This window comes from Schistocerca cancellata, chromosome 4 (genome assembly GCF_023864275.1).
Source record: "Schistocerca cancellata isolate TAMUIC-IGC-003103 chromosome 4, iqSchCanc2.1, whole genome shotgun sequence".
NCBI lineage: Eukaryota > Metazoa > Arthropoda > Insecta > Orthoptera > Acrididae > Schistocerca > Schistocerca cancellata.
In genome coordinates, this window is record NC_064629.1 from 102408844 (window position 1) to 102426227 (window position 17384).

Below are 17384 nucleotides of genomic sequence, written 5' to 3' on the forward strand. Positions count from 1 at the left end.
TTTTGTGTTCTACAGCAATTAACCTTACTGAAAAAATCAAAGAGCTCTTCTGCAGCAAGTTCAAGCCCAGCAGCCGCGATGCGTGAAAGAATTATTAGGCGTGCTGCCCTTGAATTCAAGGATGGCATGTATGGTATCCTTTTGAAAGTGGTCTGCTAACTATTCCCTTTTTCTAGGTCAGAATAGAAAGCAATTTGTAATCTTTGTATGCCAGTCTTCCTTGTTTAATAATTAATTTCTGTATAGCTGTATTTAACATTACTTGGGAGTGTGTCCTTAATAATATTTGCAGTTAATCTTGGTATTGGTATACCAATGCTTGCCAGCAACTACATTCCTGAAGGTATGTCTGTTTGTATGCAGAGTGAGAATGGTATATTAGGGCTAGGACCATTCCCAGCTTCTCAGGAAGAGGTTGATCCAGATCTGATTAATGCTGGCAAACAAACTGTGACAGTTCAACCTGGAGCATCATTTTTTAGCAGTGATGAGAGCTTTGCAATGATAAGAGGGTTTGTATTTTTTTCAATGTACAATAATAATGGAGAGATGCCGTCTTATATGAATAATGGCCTTGCAATTAAAGCCCACATTTTCTTTTTATTTTATTTTTTCTTGTCATGATAGCAGTCTCATTATTATTATTATTATTATTATCATCATCATCATCATCATCATTATCGTGTTCTCTCTTTTTATGTTAATTTAGTGGACACGTTGACCTGACTATCCTTGGAGCCATGCAGGTCTCACAGTATGGTGATCTTGCTAATTGGATGATACCAGTAAGTATTCAGCAACTAACTGATGTTACATACTGGAGTAAATTGTATGTGTTTCGATGTGGTGGTGGTGGTGGTGGTGGTGGTGGTGGTGGTGGTTATGGTTATGGTTATGGTAATCATTTAAATTTTCTAAATTATTTTGTCTTTGGTCGTCTAGCTTGGTTGTGGTTATCACCACTGGGTGTTCAAGACTGTGTTCTGTAATTTCATTACTAGTCAATGTTACCACTATTTCCCTTATTAGTAAATTATGTTGTGTCCAAAATTTAAGAATTTATCAAACTATCGTTTTCCCCCTTGTAATTGCTTGATTAAAGATAATCTGTATTACTAAAATGCTTACCTGGAACCCGGTACCAGCTTCAGCATAGGGGCAATTTAGATTAGATTATTTTGCATAATTATAGGCTGAATTTAAAAAAATTAAAATGCTGTCATAATCTACTCATTGAGAGATGTAATCTGATGTTAAAATTTTAACACAGTAAGACAAATATTACAGTTACAAATTGTGTGTTTGTCTTGAGGCAGCGTAACTAATGGTGCATAAATACTCATACTTCATCTGGTATTTAAAATTCAGAGCACTTAGTAGCTTCAAACAAAGGTTACACACCATTTCAAACCTTTTCTAAACTTTTTCTCACTGTTTTATACATTGGAGTTTGATTCTTTAAAGAGCCAGGGGTTTTGCTGGAATGTAACTAAACCAATAAACTACATGGTAAATACCATCAATTATCAGTGTGACAGTGTTATTGTGTGTGATCACTGAAGGATAAATTATGATAAAAATTCAGAATATATATCTGTCTGTGGCATAGTGTATGCCATAAACCTTATTAAAATGAGTTAGACCAGGTCTCAATCCTGGTCCTCAAGTTTCACATGAAGTGCACTACCAAACTGAGCTCTTGAATCGTACTTCTCATACCAGTTTGAAGCTTCAATCGGCCAGTATCTTTATGCTTTCTTATATACTTTGCAGGAATGTAAGCATAGTTATGGTGTAGAATAGTTTAGCTTCGGCTGTATCTTATTACAAAAATTCACATAAAAGTTCTGGAAATGTACAAGCTTTCAGAGCCAGTGGCTCCTCCTGGCAGAAGGTTTGAAAGGGATGGAAGAGGAGTGAAGGAAAAGGACTGGTGACTTTCCTTCTCATCCTTTCTGGTAAGTCTCCTCCAACTCCGGTTTCTGGGTGACTTTTCCCTAACTGTCCCTTCTTCTTAAACCTCACCAGTCCTTTTCCTTTATTCTTCTTTTCCCCTTCAACCATTATGCCAGAAGGCACCACCCCTGGCTCCAAAAGCTTAATATTTCCTGAACTTGTGTGTGTGTGTGTGTGTGTGTTTCTCCTACCACCACTTGGTGAGTAGATTCTTCGTCTATTATATTTTTAAAGAGTGAGTATTTTTGTTGATATACCATTTATTTGGATGTCTATATAGCTTGAAGATAAGTTGTCCTCAAGCAGAAATGGAATGGATCATTTGAAGTAGCAGGAAAAAATACACAGTTTGGTCATCAAAATTTGATAATGACATAATACAGATAAATCAAATTTGCATTATGTCTTGTTTCAGGGGAAGCTGGTGAAAGGAATGGGGGGTGCAATGGACTTGGTAGCTGCCCCTGGAACAAAAGTGGTTGTGACTATGGAGCATACTGCAAAAGGAGGTGCACACAAGATTCTGTCACAGTGTACATTACCACTGACAGGGAAAAACTGTGTAGACATGATAATAACGGAAAAGGTAAGGTGTAATAATGACCATGTTTTTCATTTTTCATTTTTTTTAGTAGAACGTTAAATACAAAATACAAAAAATAGTTGTACTACTCCATATGCACACCTTACATTGTCTTAAGGGAAGTTTATTTTAATGGTAAGTGTAAGGGAGACAATTATTCTGTACAGATTTTTGCATTGTTTTGTTTTATATTTTATTATTATTTCTTTCTTTTCTCAGACGTTATGTCTGGTCAAAAATGGAAAGTGACGCGGACCTTGATCAAGCGTGACTTCCTTTTAACTGTACGGTATATGTTATATTGCATTTAGGGACTTTCGGGTGATTGAACATGTATCAATAATTACGGATTTCTGTAGTTGTATATATAAGTTTGGATGTAGCTGTATTGCATTGATGTACTGGTGGATATTGTGTGGTATGACTCCTGTTTATTATTATTATTATTTATTTATTTATTTATTTATTTATTTTATGGCCTTCATTGGACCACTCTAGTCAAAAATACAAAGTTGTAAACAAGTTGTTACACAGGGATACAATTTGGTTCAACAAAAACTTAATATGATATTTAGGTAATTTGAAGTTCTTTTATATCTTCCTTAATTTCTGTGATCCATTTAATGTCGCTCAAGCTATTCCACAATTTTTGTATTATTTTTTTACTAATTCTGTTCTCTGAAGTTCTCATCAGATGTCCAAAGAATGAGAGGCGTTTCTTCCTGATTGTGCTCATAACTGGTTCTATTTTCTTATATACTGTTTCATTTGATGCTATTCTCCAATGGCCATGTATTTTATACTGTTTATTTATACATGTCCTAATTATTCTACTTTCTATTTTTAGTATTCTGTCAATTTCTGCTGTATTAGTTGTTTTGAAGATAAGTTTCAGCTGCATATGTTATTTCTGGTTGTGTAACTGTTTTATAGTGTTTCAATTTTGCATCTATAGATAGGCTTTTTTTGTTGTATGTAGTTTTGGTAATGTAATATGCGTAGTTCAGTTTTTTTATTCTATTCTGCCATGGTGGCTTCCCATTTAGATTGTATGTTATTATTTCGCCTAAATATTTGAATTTATCAACAATTTTGATTTCCTGTTCTCCATTTTGTAATTTTGTTTGCAAGTGGTAGATCAGTTAGCATAATCTCCGTTTTTTCAAATGATATTCTAAGGCCTACTTTCTCTGCTATTTCTTGTAGTGATTTCACTTGTTGCTTGGCTTCTTGATGAACGGTGTTGGCTAGGAGAGCAAGATCATCAATGAATCCCAAGCAGTTTAAGCTAATATCATCTTTTGCACTTCCAATTCTTATCATCTTTGGATTGTCCTTGTACCATTCTCTCATTATGTATTCCAGTGCACAGTTGAACAGTAATGATGATAGGCAGTCACCTTGTCTTAAGCCTGTTTTTATGAGGAATGGTTCCGAAATTTCTCCTCTAAACTTCACTTTTGATTTGGTGTTGGTTAGAGTGAGTTGTATTATTTTAATTAGTTTTGGATGGAGTCCTAGATTTCTTAAAATTTTTAATACTGAAGGTCTGTGGAGACAGTCATATGCCTTCTTAAAATCTACAAATGTTATTGCCAGAGGTTTGTTCCGTTTCTTGTAGTATGCCATAATCCATTTTAAACTAGTTATCTGCTCTGCACAGCTTCTCCATGGTCTAAAACCTCCCTGATATTCCCCTAACTCCTGTTCTAATTGCTCCTTGATTCTATGTTTTATATAATGGCACTTAGTTACTCTTTCCAGTTGCTGCCTTTTGACAGTCATTATTACACTCATTGTCAAGACTAAACTTTACAGTTTACATTAGTTCCTCACTAAAGGGTAAATTCTTCATTTGGAATACACCACTATGCATGTAATTCATGTTTTATCACCAGAAAGTGATGTAGGCACCAATTGTGCTGTCAGACATCTCTGAAATATTTATCCATTGTTTCCCATTTAATGTTCAGATAAATGCAGTGACTCTACGTTTCTAACACGTGTAGCAGATTTTCTGTCTGTATGTTCACCTAACACGTACCGTAGAAGCTAAAGTTCAATAATTTCCAACTTACTTGAAATTGATAAGAAAAAATTATTTAGATTTTCTTCTGGAACAGTTACATTCAGAATTCTTGCTCTGTGCTGACAGAAGGAACACGTTGTTGATCATAATTTTCTAGCTGTTGACCTTTATCAATAATAGCATAATGTCTAGATTATATTAGTGACATTGAGTGAGTGTTCACCAAAATATATCAATTTTTTTTTTAATTGCTGAAGTTGTTGATGTTTATATGTGCTACGGAACGAATAAAATAACTTTTCGATTGACAGAGTAGAATGCTGGGGTGCAGTAATGTCAGGATCCAGCCAGACATGCTTGACAGGTCTATGCATTAAGTACATTACAGGCAACACAGTGAGCACATGGTGCTCAATGAGGGGCTTCAATTGGCAGGCTACTGCACCCTACCACTTGACTCACTGAAATGTCAGTCACACTTATTTTAATCCAAGCATAGGCAGACAGAAGCTTAGAAAAGAGAGAACCTACAGTAAAACTTTCCCAGAATCTTGGAATAGGCATACAAACAGTGAGAGACTTAAAGGAAAATAAAGAAACACAAAATTTTGCAACAATAGCTGACAAAAGGCTGTCAAAGAATAAGTACCTGAAAACAGCAACTTGTTGAAAACTAGATGCATCAAAAACTATATGAAGCACTGCATTTGTAGTTTCAGAATAGAAGCAGCACAAGTTAGCATATCGGATCCAACGTTGATATAGAAAGCAGCAGATTCCATGAAAAATTTGAGGAATGGATAAAAATGTAATGCTTTATCAGAATATCTAGCCTGATAAGCCCTGCTATGAAATTTGAGAAATTGCTGTTCAGAGTGAGAAACATAATGCTAACAAAAACACAATTTATGCTTTTTGCAGCAAATTCTCCAGTTGCAAAGAACAGAATTCTTTTCTCCTAGAACAGATTTAAAATACTGATGAAACTGGACTGTAGTGGAAGGGCATGCCTATAGAACTTTACACAAGCTGCTGAACATAAGACTGCAAATTTAGTGAATGAACACAAATTGAAGAAATTCGCTATAAGCAAATATTTAAAACAAAATGTGTGCATTCACAGGAATAATGAACTTACCACTACATGTAAGTCACCCAGATATAGTGAATTAAATGATCGAAGAACCAGTATCACACTCAATGAGGCACTAAAATGCTTTTATCTGTTATTAGTGTATGCAGAATAAAATATGTTTGATTATACCAATGTTATGACTCTCCAGAAAATGTGAACCATGATCAGAAAACAATTTCACGAAGAACAGAAAGAGAAAAAGATGATGGACAATAGTTTGTCAAAAGTGGCTGAAAGCAAGAGATTAAAAATACTGTGTGTCTTAAGTGATATTGTAAATAATTTGTTAATTCCTGGCAAGTAATACAGTGGGCTTTCAAATTTGGCATGTAGCATGTTTTGTATATACAGTAAGCAGCAGTTTCTGGTAAAAATGTGTATTTTGGATTATTCATGGATTCGCTTATCCATGCAGGCTTGTGAATGCCTTAACCTGAACAACTGGGAGCTTGCTGTGTTACAGAAGTTACCGGTTGCCTCTAGTAAACAAAACACACTTGAGCTTGGATGTGTACAGACAGAGGGAGAGTGTATTGAACGGTAAATGTGTGCGTCACTTTGTTCCTGTCGTGTTTTTTGAGGAAAATAGTTTTGCTTCCTCTGACAGCCAGAGTCCTGTTGTAAACCGTCTGATACTGACATCCTGGAAAAAAGGAAAAACCAAAATTGAAGTATTTTGTCAGAGAAATGTAAAAATAGAGAAAAATGAATTCTTAAATACCCCACAATAAATACATGTATGGTCAGTGTTGATGATAAAATCTATGTTGAAATTTGGTATCAGTTTTTACATCTGGGTTTGAAAAGTGTCTGCAGCTGGCAACATTTTTTTCAGTTGTCGCTGTTTCTTTTCTTGAAACAAATCTCATCACTTTTCACTGACGAATCCCATACTTATTTTTGAAACTATGAACCCATCTGTCAGAAGCTTTAAATTCAAAATCTGTAAACTGTTGTGCTGCTGCTAAAGCCCATGCTTGTAAATTCCATGTAGTCACTTGCTGATAATTCTCTCTGGCTTCAACAAAATTATCATACATCCAGGAACTGATTGCTGCATACTTATCAGATTGAGTTCTCCATTTTTTTTATATTTCTTCTTCCCATTGGGATAAACATTCCTTCTTTCTTAACCGGCTGCATTCTTTATTTTGTCATGTTTGTATTTTCCTTGGGGGATGAGGCTTTGTGATATTAACAGTTTTAATTTTGTAATCCTAAAAAAAGTATGCTTCTCTTGCCTTCTTTTCTTCTGGTTCATATTCATCTGATGAGCTGTGGTCTTCATACTTCTCGAAAGGTTCACCTTCAGTTTTCATTAACATGAGCAAGTTCATCATCAGTCACAAGTATTTTTTCAGCCAACATGTCCATAGTACTTCGGTAAATTTCTTCACCCATCAGCACTGCTTCATGAGAAATTGTCGTTGAAGATTCCAATGCAATCACGTTATTTGTGGCAAGCAAGCTTTCATAACAAACCACCACATCTTTTAACATCACCTTCAATACTTCATTGTATAATAAATCTGCAACTTATGATACTTTCGTAATTTTTTCCTTGATAGATTTCTTAAAATTCAGAACATTGTAAAAACTCCGATAATATTTCACAGTACAGAAAGCTCCAGTCTCTGCAAAAGTCGGGAAAGGACTGGCACTGTAGCAGGTAAGGCCCATTGCTCGATTAGTTCCATGCAGGCGACGCTTCCTGACTGACTGCCTGTTTGTATATACAATAGGGCAGTAGTGATACTCTGATTTTCTATGAAGTCTCCAGTTCCTCAAAATTTACAACAATATTTATAACTTTTCCACAGCTTAAAATATTGCCCATTTTTGTAATAACATAGGAATGACAGTAATTACTGCTGTAATTTACTTCCATTGACAAGGCATTTGAAATTATTCAACTTTTAAAAAAAGATAGTATTGATGAGTGTAATTCAAATTTTAAGTACCCTGGGACAGCCATTTCATAAACAAAATAAAATTGTTTATGATTTAATTGATAATACATTAGTTCATTAATTTTACTTAAAAGTTGTTATAATTTTTCAAACAATTAACAAAACAAAATAAAATTGAGCCAGCAGGTAGGATCAAACCCAGATCGGTCATACAACATTCTAGAATGCTACTGATTAAGCTGTTTCACCTGTATGATGTACTGCTATTTCTGATGGTATATGAGGTGCATATGAGCTACACTTAAAACTTTAGAGCCTTTTTTCTCGGAATTTTCTAGATAGTGTACTTTAAGACTTCTATGAGTATTTGATGTCTACTACTGACCTGTGAAGTCTCATCCTGAACTGAATTTCAGAGACTGGAAGGTCCACTTGTTAGTTATTCCTTTGTTTTTGAAACTTCCTACAGTAAAATTATTGTTATAGTTTGTGATTCAATCAAAATACCTGTCTACATTTTTTTATGTTGCTAATGCTTTATATGTCACTTTTTTTCTTTTGGAGTGCTTCTTCATGCAGATATTTTGTCAGGAATTCATCTATTTTTGTCAAGCCACAGTGAGGTAATGGTGGTGCACTGCATTGATTTCTTACATTAAATGTATGTGATAGATTCTGCGAATACTTTTCAGTGCATAATCTATAGCAGCGCACACACACTGCACATTTTGAGGACCACATATGGACTCATGGAGAACTTAACTTTAATCTAAAGTAATATTCAAGATATTCAATTAGATTTTAACCAAAAAGTCTGGCCATCTTCAAAGCCACCTAGAATGGAAAGAAGTTGCCAACTCCAGTGTCAGCATACGTTTAAAGGGGGTGCCTAACTGCTACTACAGAAACTTGGCACAGATGAACTACACTCCTGGAAATGGAAAAAAGAAAACATTGACACCGGTGTGTCAGACCCACCATACTTGCTCCGGACACTGCGAGAGGGCTGTACAAGCAATGATCACATGCACGGCACAGCGGACACACCAGGAACCGCGGTGTTGGCCGTCGAATGGCGCTAGCTGCGCAGCATTTGTGCACCGCCGCCGTCAGTGTCAGCCAGTTTGCCGTGGCATACGGAGCTCCATCGCAGTCTTTAACACTGGTAGCATGCCGCGACAGCGTGGACGTGAACCGTATGTGCAGTTGACGGACTTTGAGCGAGGGCGTATAGTGGGCATGCGGGAGGCCGGGTGGACGTACCGCCGAATTGCTCAACACGTGGGGCGTGAGGTCTCCACAGTACATCGATGTTGTCGCCAGTGGTCGGCGGAAGGTGCACGTGCCCGTCGACCTGGGACCGGACCGCAGCGACGCACGGATGCACGCCAAGACCGTAGGATCCTACGCAGTGCCGTAGGGGACCGCACCGCCACTTCCCAGCAAATTAGGGACACTGTTGCTCCTGGGGTATCGGCGAGGACCATTCGCAACCGTCTTCATGAAGCTGGGCTACGGTCCCGCACACCGTTAGGCCGTCTTCCGCTCACGCCCCAACATCGTGCAGCCCGCCTCCAGTGGTGTCGCGACAGGCGTGAATGGAGGGACGAATGGAGACGTGTCGTCTTCAGCGATGAGAGTCGCTTCTGCCTTGGTGCCAATGATGGTCGTATGCGTGTTTGGCGCCGTGCAGGTGAGCGCCACAATCAGGACTGCATACGACCGAGGCACACAGGGCCAACACCCGGCATCATGGTGTGGGGAGTGATCTCCTACACTGGCCGTACACCACTGGTGATCGTCGAGGGGACACTGAATAGTGCACGGTACATCCAAACCGTCATCGAACCCATCGTTCTACCATTCCTAGACCGGCAAGGGAACTTGCTGTTCCAACAGGACAATGCATGTCCGCATGTATCCCGTGCCACCCAACGTGCTCTAGAAGGTGTAAGTCAACTACCCTGGCCAGCAAGATCTCCGGATCTGTCCCCCATTGAGCATGTTTGGGACTGGATGAAGCGTCGTCTCACGTGGTCTGCACATCCAGCACGAACGCTGGTCCAACTGAGGCGCCAGGTGGAAATGGCATGGCAAGCCGTTCCACAGGACTACATCCAGCATCTCTACGATCGTCTCCATGGGAGAATAGCAGCCTGCATTGCTGTGAAAGGTGGATATACACTGTACTAGTGCCGACATTGTGCATGCTCTGTTGCCTGTGTCTATGTGCCTGTGGTTCTGTCAGTGTGATCATGTGATGTATCTGACCCCAGGAATGTGTCAATAAAGTTTCCTCTTCCTGGGACAATGAATTCACGGTGTTCTTATTTCAATTTCCAGGAGTGTATATTAATCAGTATGTTCACTTTATAACTATTCCCCTTGAAATGTGGGGTCTATGTGACGAACAAAACTCAAATTAGTATCATTGAGAGTTGATTCACGTCTATTCAGAGACGTTTGTATATTGATGGAGCTCGATATTCGCAAATTGGACACCTAGAGCCATTAAAACAGCTCACAGAGTCGAGAGTGCAAGGAGGCTGAAAGTATAAAGGTTTTCTTCTCATTTCGTTAAAGAATTTCCTCTAGGAATTTTCAGCTCCATGGGAAACGAAAACTTTGAGTGGCCTTGTACCCACCATGATTTGAAGTTGCAATCCCCACCACTGTCACATCGTAACGTGTGCAGAACCACTGAGCTAATGAGGCATTGTTGGCAGCAGCGCTCTCATATCGCAAGATCAGTCAGTGAGCCTCATAATGCACCATCAAACATAAGAACAGTTGACTTACATAAAGAACAGAATACGTGGAGTTCAGAAATGAAACCTTACTTCTTAGTGTCTCACGTTACATGAAGATTATATAGTATAAATCATTGAGGAGGGAAATGAATGTCAAATGAAGTTAGCAGGTCTATTCAGGGCCATGCACTCTCACAGTATTGCCAAATATTTGTGGTGATGTTGCCGCTTCCTAGCTGGTCTAGGAGAAGCCATGTAGCGAAATGCTAGACAGACTCGTCATATTGTTATCTCCTGACACGTTCTAACGTCGCCTTTTAGACTATCTGTATGTAAAACAGTCTATTGCATTTAATCCAGAATTTCTCAGTTTTTAAGTTTTCCAGTGTGGAAGTGGGCTGTTAATCCCAATGTTATATAATATCAACATAGTGATATCTAAGCTAGTGGCAGGTTAGCTCGTGGAAGATATGGCATGTGAAATATGGAGGTGTATAACTTTCCATCATGATTACAATTTTAATGAAACAGAAACAAATAAAACATATTGATAGTTAGAATGAAAGCTTATTTCAGTGGAATAAAAATAACTGGAAATCAACCTTATCCCATATCGTGAAACAGTAAGGTATCAAACACGTTGCACCATGAAATTGGCTATGTATATTGGTGGGGACAGAAGCAAGGAGAACCGCAGTTAACGAATTATTCGGAGGCATGCAGTAATCAGTTCATTTCAGGATTCAGAAAATAACAAACAGAGAAATATGTTAATTTACATGGAAACAAAACTGGAGATGTGGGCAATGTGCGTTTCAGCACCTTCATACATTTTTTATGTTGAAATCTATATGTATGTAATGCACACTAAATAGCCTTTTAATTGCTTTCTTAATGTTTCCTCCTTGTTCGGCCACTTATGGTTCCTTCAAATTGTTGTAGTGACAGATGTTTCTGTGTTCCTGTAAATACTCCTTATCACTACTACTTTCGGGCACTGCCCAGTCTCAAATGCATCTACAGGGAGAAACATGGAGACATCATTTTCGTTGTTTAAAAAATCATGCACCATGCATATTTGTGCAGAAATATGCATGGTACCTGATTTTTGAGACGATAACAACGATGTGTCCACATCTGTCACTCTTGATGCACATGAGAAGGGGCAGTGCCCGAAATGAGTAGTGTATATAAAAATACAGGATACATAGCCTGGTGGAACAATGTTGTTTTTTCAATTTATATGTGTTGCTTGATATTTGGAAAGCACAACACTATGCCTGCACCCAGTGTGGTATAGGTATTGGATCAAGATCGTCAGAAGACTTACAAACTGCATTCAAAATCTAATGTCACAAGTGAAACACACACTTGATTACCTTGAATTTAAATGCTACTTTACATAGCTGTGTAGATAGAAGCAATATGAAACTTTAAGTTATCCACTGGTATAATCCATTTGAATAGTAACACAAATACAGTCTTCCAATTACAATTGTTACACTATAACCAGAAGCTTTGCCTAGAGTAAACTGTGGTTATTGTCACAAATTCGCAGGTATCTGCAGCAGGTGCGGAGACCATACTGCACATTCAATTGTTGAGTAATATACTGCTTCAGTTACAAAGTTCTGCTTGCCTCACGGTCCTTCCATTAACATCTTTGCTTATTGGGCTACTCCTATTATCCTGAATACAAGACAGTGAGGTAAATAATAAATCAAATTGTGGATTCACATGAAAAGTTTGAATGTATGGCTCATGAAGTAGAAAAAATAGAAGACTTATGGAAATGTGCTGTTGTGCGCTGTCAAACATTTTTCATCGCTAGCTCTACCATCGGTAATGGATTCTAACAAGCTTTTTCAGTGCTTCTGTAATTTTTCCAGTCTTGTTTGATACCGAGATGCTGAACAAAATACAGATTCTTGTCACTGACAATTACCTCAAATCTTTTCAGAGACTCAAACATTTTGTTGGTGACGTAATTTTGCTCTCACAAAGCAGATATGACCGATATCTCCTGCAGGGTGCTAGGACCCAGCTGAAATGGGGTTTCTTAAGATTCATCTCTGACCTTCGATGTGACAATTGGTGGCTCAATTAAAGAAATAGTGAAAAGGATTAAACCTGCATCATCAGGTGGATTTTCATGTATTAATATGAAATGTGTGTTTTTTGTTACACTTCAGAGTAACCTGTAGCACTCTCTCTAGTGATCAGGCCCCTTTCTTTGTCATAACACAACACTTCATAAACAGTGACTGGTAATAGCAAAATGGAATTAATAAGATACAGTTGCAGAAAATTTGGAACCTGTTTAAAAAGAAACTACCATTTAGAAAGTGATGGTCAGAACTAAATACAGGCATGCTGAAAGCTGTTCATTTTTGTAGAGCAATAAGTCATTTTAGCTGCTAGTTGCTGTGTATGGCGATTCAAAAATAAAGGACCATTTCTGATGAAGGGCCTGATGACAAGAAGTCCTAGAATAAAACTCTGTAGGTGGTAAAAATGCATGCATGGAAATGGACTATTCGGTGGAAGCATATGCACCTGCTGCCTGTGATAATGTTTAAAATGCATCCTAGCATTGGGCTCAACATGATGCAGCAGAATCATAAAAATGTTTATTTGCCCACTTCACGGTAATACAGGTTTTATGTCATAGGAATTAGAAATGATTATGTGCTTTTCGAAAAACTCATTTACGTATGTAGACATTAAAGTCTGGTAGCATCTGGGAAGGTTTATTTTTTTCTGAGTAGGCACTATAAGATTTGGAGTAATGCAAATTTGTTTGTTTTGTTGGATTTGAATATCAGGAATCAGTTTCTGGGCAGTCAGATGATGTGATTAAAGCCAAACCCAACTATCATCTTCCACATCGCAATGACTGCCCCAGCATTCATGTTCCCGCCAACGTAACTACAGTAGGTGGCTCTGTCCGAAATTTCTGTAACAGCAATTAGATACCCCCTGCAGATATTTGCTAACACCAGCAATAGCAACTTTCTTCCCCACTTGGTAGCTTTGGATATGAACAGTTTTATCGGTTTAAATATAATTGAATATGTCAAAACCACTTTCTTAGTGTTAAGCTCTCCATGAGTCCATATGTGGTCCTCAAAATGTGCAGTGTGCCTCCTCGTTGCAGATCTTGTGCTGCAAACTAATCACACAGTTTGTCACAAGCATTTGCTGTGTAGAACCAGATGATGACAGTGAAACGTATTGCACCACTGTTACTTACTGAGGCTTGGGAGAAACACATGAATTCATGACAAAATAATTGTATGAAGAACCGCCTCTAAAAGGAAAATGAATGAGATCTAATGCATTAATAATAACACTAAACAACATAGTGAGGTATTTTAATTGGATCACAAACTATAGAAATAATTTTGTGCAATAGATGTGTGATAGAAAAGTCATGATTTTGAAAGCAGTCGTATGCCTCCATTGCTTTTGTATGTGAAACGCAAATCATGGACATTTCTGTTGGAGCATCACTCGACAACATTAAAGCATTTTATACCACCCAAAGTGATTAGCAGTAGCAGGCGCCTTTGGTAAGGGGAAAGGGAGCACAGCATTGCCGCAGCAGCTGCTGCCGGGAACTGGTAAATGCATTCTGGATATTGTGGCATGTGTGGCATTAAGAGGCAGAGACTTCCTCCAGGAAGTGCCACAGTATTTAGTGTTGCCAGATTGTGCATATGGCTGGACTTGGAATATTTATCGGTGTGCCCAGGTTATATGCCCTGGCTCACGATTAGAGCAGAATTAGGCTCTGCGGCAGCTGTCCACTGGCCATGTTTTATGTCAAAAAATGTACCTCTTGCTATCCAATTATGCACTCTGTGAGGGGCCCTGCATCGTTCCCCCTCCACCTTCTTGACTTCTTCCTTTCCTGCTCCTCTTCCAATACTGTCACCAAAAACAAAGTTAGATAGTTAATATACTGCAGTAAGTCCTTAAAGGAGCCAAGGCTGATTTTGTTCCCTATCCTTGTCAAATCTGTGTTTGTTCATATCTAGTGTATCTCATCATTGATAGGACCTTTTTATAGGTTAGTGTGACAAAATTAATGTATTATTCCCATGTCATCCAGGTACATAAATATTCTTTCTACTTGCAACTGTATCAAAACTGAATAAATTTTTTGAAAGTGCTTGGAACAGCGTTTATTTCCATGGGCCTCCTTTTAGCTTGACCAAATGAGTTGTCCAGTTGAATTCAAAAGTAAAATTCGTGAAAAGCTCATAAATTTTTATTAGAATACTGGAGAAAGGGTCAAAGTATAAATGCCATAAATAAAACAGGGTCACAGTATAAATGCCATAAACAAAACACCGGAAACTCTGGAAGGAATATCAACAATGTAGGAAAAAACAGATTGCTACTTACTGTAAAGAAAACTCGTTTAAGTTGCAGACACACATACAATTAAGACACTTACATTAAGCTTTTGGCCACAGTCTTCATCAGTAAAAGAGACACACACACACACACACACACACACACACACACACACACACCATTCATACACACAAACAAGCACACCTCATGCACACATGACCTCCAACTCCAGCATCTCGGGCCACAATGTAACTATCACATCGGATGCAAGCAGCAATCTGAAGGGGGCGGGGAAGGGGAAGGTATAGTAGTCTACAAGTCGGGAGAAAGATGTATGCTGTCCATTGGAGTGTACAGAGACTAGAATGCCAACAGGCGCAGTGTCAGGAGGTTGTGGGATAGGGAGGTGGGGGAAAAAGGAGAGGAGTGGGGAAAGACGGGCAGATGCATTGGCAGAGGGCAGCAAATAAACAGGATGGGAGATGAGAATGGGAGGAGATGATAGAACAGAGGGGGTGGAAGCCGTTGGGTGGAGGGTGTGGGGACAGTAAGTTAAGATGGTTTGAGGCTGGGATAATTACGGGATTGGAGAATGTGTTGTAAAGATAATGCCCATCTGTGCAGTTCAGAATAGTTGGTGGTGGAGGGAAGGATCCAGATGGCTCAGGTAGTGAAGCAGCCAGTGAAATAAAGTGTATTATGTTCAGCTGCATGTTACGCCACAGGGTGGTCTACTTTGTTCTTGGTCACAGTTTGGTGGTAGTTGTTCATCCTGGTGGGCAGCTGATTGGTAGTAATCCCAATATGAAAAGCTGTGCAATGTTTGCGGCAGAGCTGGTAAATGACATGGCTGCTTTCACAGGTGGCCTGGCCCCTGATGGGGTGGGATAAACCTGTGACAGGACTGGAGTACGAAGTGCTGGGTGGGTAGATTGGGCAAGGAATATGATCCTTGTGGCAAGGGGTTAGGATTGGGAGTGGCATAGGGATTGACTAAGATGTTGTGGAGGTCGGGTGGGTGATGAACACAACTGTAACAGGGATGGAAAGTATCCCGGGTAGGATGTCACTCATTTCAGTGCATGATGATAGGTGATCAAAGCCCTGGCAAAAGATGTGGTTGTTGTTAGTCTGGTACTGAGTGCCGCGGGTTTTGAATCCACGCCAGATGGTATGGACCTCGATTACCACTAGAGGTCTCTGCAGCTGTCGTGCTGTAAGCCGTGGCTGCGCACGCTCCTGGCCCACATATATTGCAAGGGCGCCACTGTGGAGCCCTTGGTCCCAGCAGCCAATAGCAGCGTACCCTATCATGTATTTAAGCGCCTGCCTCTCTCAGTGAGGCAGTCTGATACTTGCGTGAGTCTCTAGAGATGCCACTTACAGACATCGTGTTTACTTTGCTTATTTCCATGTACTAATGGACATTGTTGACTTCGTGAGGTTTTCGCTTGTGACCCCATTGCTTCTTGCGTGTTGTTGTTGTTCTTTGTGTCTTGCTCGGTTGTCTGTCGTTATGCGTGTCCATCCTTTCCCGTTCGTCCATCTTTGTTGTTCTCGGGCAGCTCATGTTCAGTCCCGCCAAGCTTTCATTCATGGCCACCCTGCGATCAGAACAGTCAAGATTACGACAGTTGGAGTCCAGGGTGGTACTGTGTGATGAAGGATACACTCCTTTGTGGCTTGTTCTTGAAGGTGGTGGGAGGATTGGGGATGTGAGGGGATATGGCACAGGAGATATCACTGCAGATACACCATTTCCATGTGGCCAGACTGTATGGGGGAGATTTTTTGGTGTAAAATGAATGACAGCTGTTAAAATGTAGGTACTGTTTGTGGTTAGTGGGTTTAATGTGGACAGAAGTGCAAATGGAGCCATGTGATAGTTTATGCAAGTGTCTTTTAATGTACATGTCTGCAACTTTAACATGTCTTCTTTACAGTAATTTGCAATATGTCTTATCCTACATTGTTGAAATGTCATAAATGATACATCTCAGACTTGGTACATTTAACACTTTCACCACCATATGCATCACATATGATGCACATCAGTTTTCTGTTTTCACCATGTGCATCATATTAGATTACGTGAGGGGTCATGAGTGTTTGCATGTGGTGAATATACAATCACAGCTGTGCTGAAAGAAAATGGGTGCTACATTCTACTGACCAGTGAAAAAAGTTCTGTGATGTTGGTTTTGTAATGGCAGCATTGGATGACAGGCAATTTTCACGTGATTACAGTGTAGCATCGATGTGTGTTCCTTACCAGTACTGGCATTTTGTTTACATATGCAATGTTGTGTAGTTCTTGTTTCCAACAAGACATTGTGGTTGTTTGATGAATAATGAATTCACAAGAGGATTGAATCTGAAAATGGTTGGAGGAATAGAGTTTATCTGTTGAATCACTGTTCGGAAGTGGCAGTTATTCTGACCCAGACTATCATGCCCCTTACTTGAGCGAGAGTAATAGTGAAGATGAAGTAATTCCATTGAAGAAACAAAAGAAACACATGTTGGTTACGAATGATACATCCACAAATGAGTCAAATGAAGGTTCATCTTTCATTGACGAGTACAGTGAAAGTGAGCTGTCATCTGAAGATGTCTTGTACTGATGGGCTCTCTACTTCACGAATGAAGTGGTCTGATG

The 17384-nt window shown here is 39.2% G+C and overlaps 1 protein-coding gene across 1 annotated transcript in view; it reads left to right on the forward strand.

Moving 5' to 3' along the window:
- Window positions 1-17384, forward strand: part of LOC126183666 (succinyl-CoA:3-ketoacid coenzyme A transferase 1, mitochondrial) — an 88934-nt gene that overhangs the window by 54044 nt on the left and 17506 nt on the right. The window contains exons 6-9 of the mRNA XM_049925819.1: window positions 16-133; window positions 293-512; window positions 710-785; window positions 2372-2542. Coding sequence (XP_049781776.1) covers window positions 16-133; window positions 293-512; window positions 710-785; window positions 2372-2542 — 585 coding nt within the window. The remainder of the gene's footprint in view (window positions 1-15; window positions 134-292; window positions 513-709; window positions 786-2371; window positions 2543-17384) is intronic.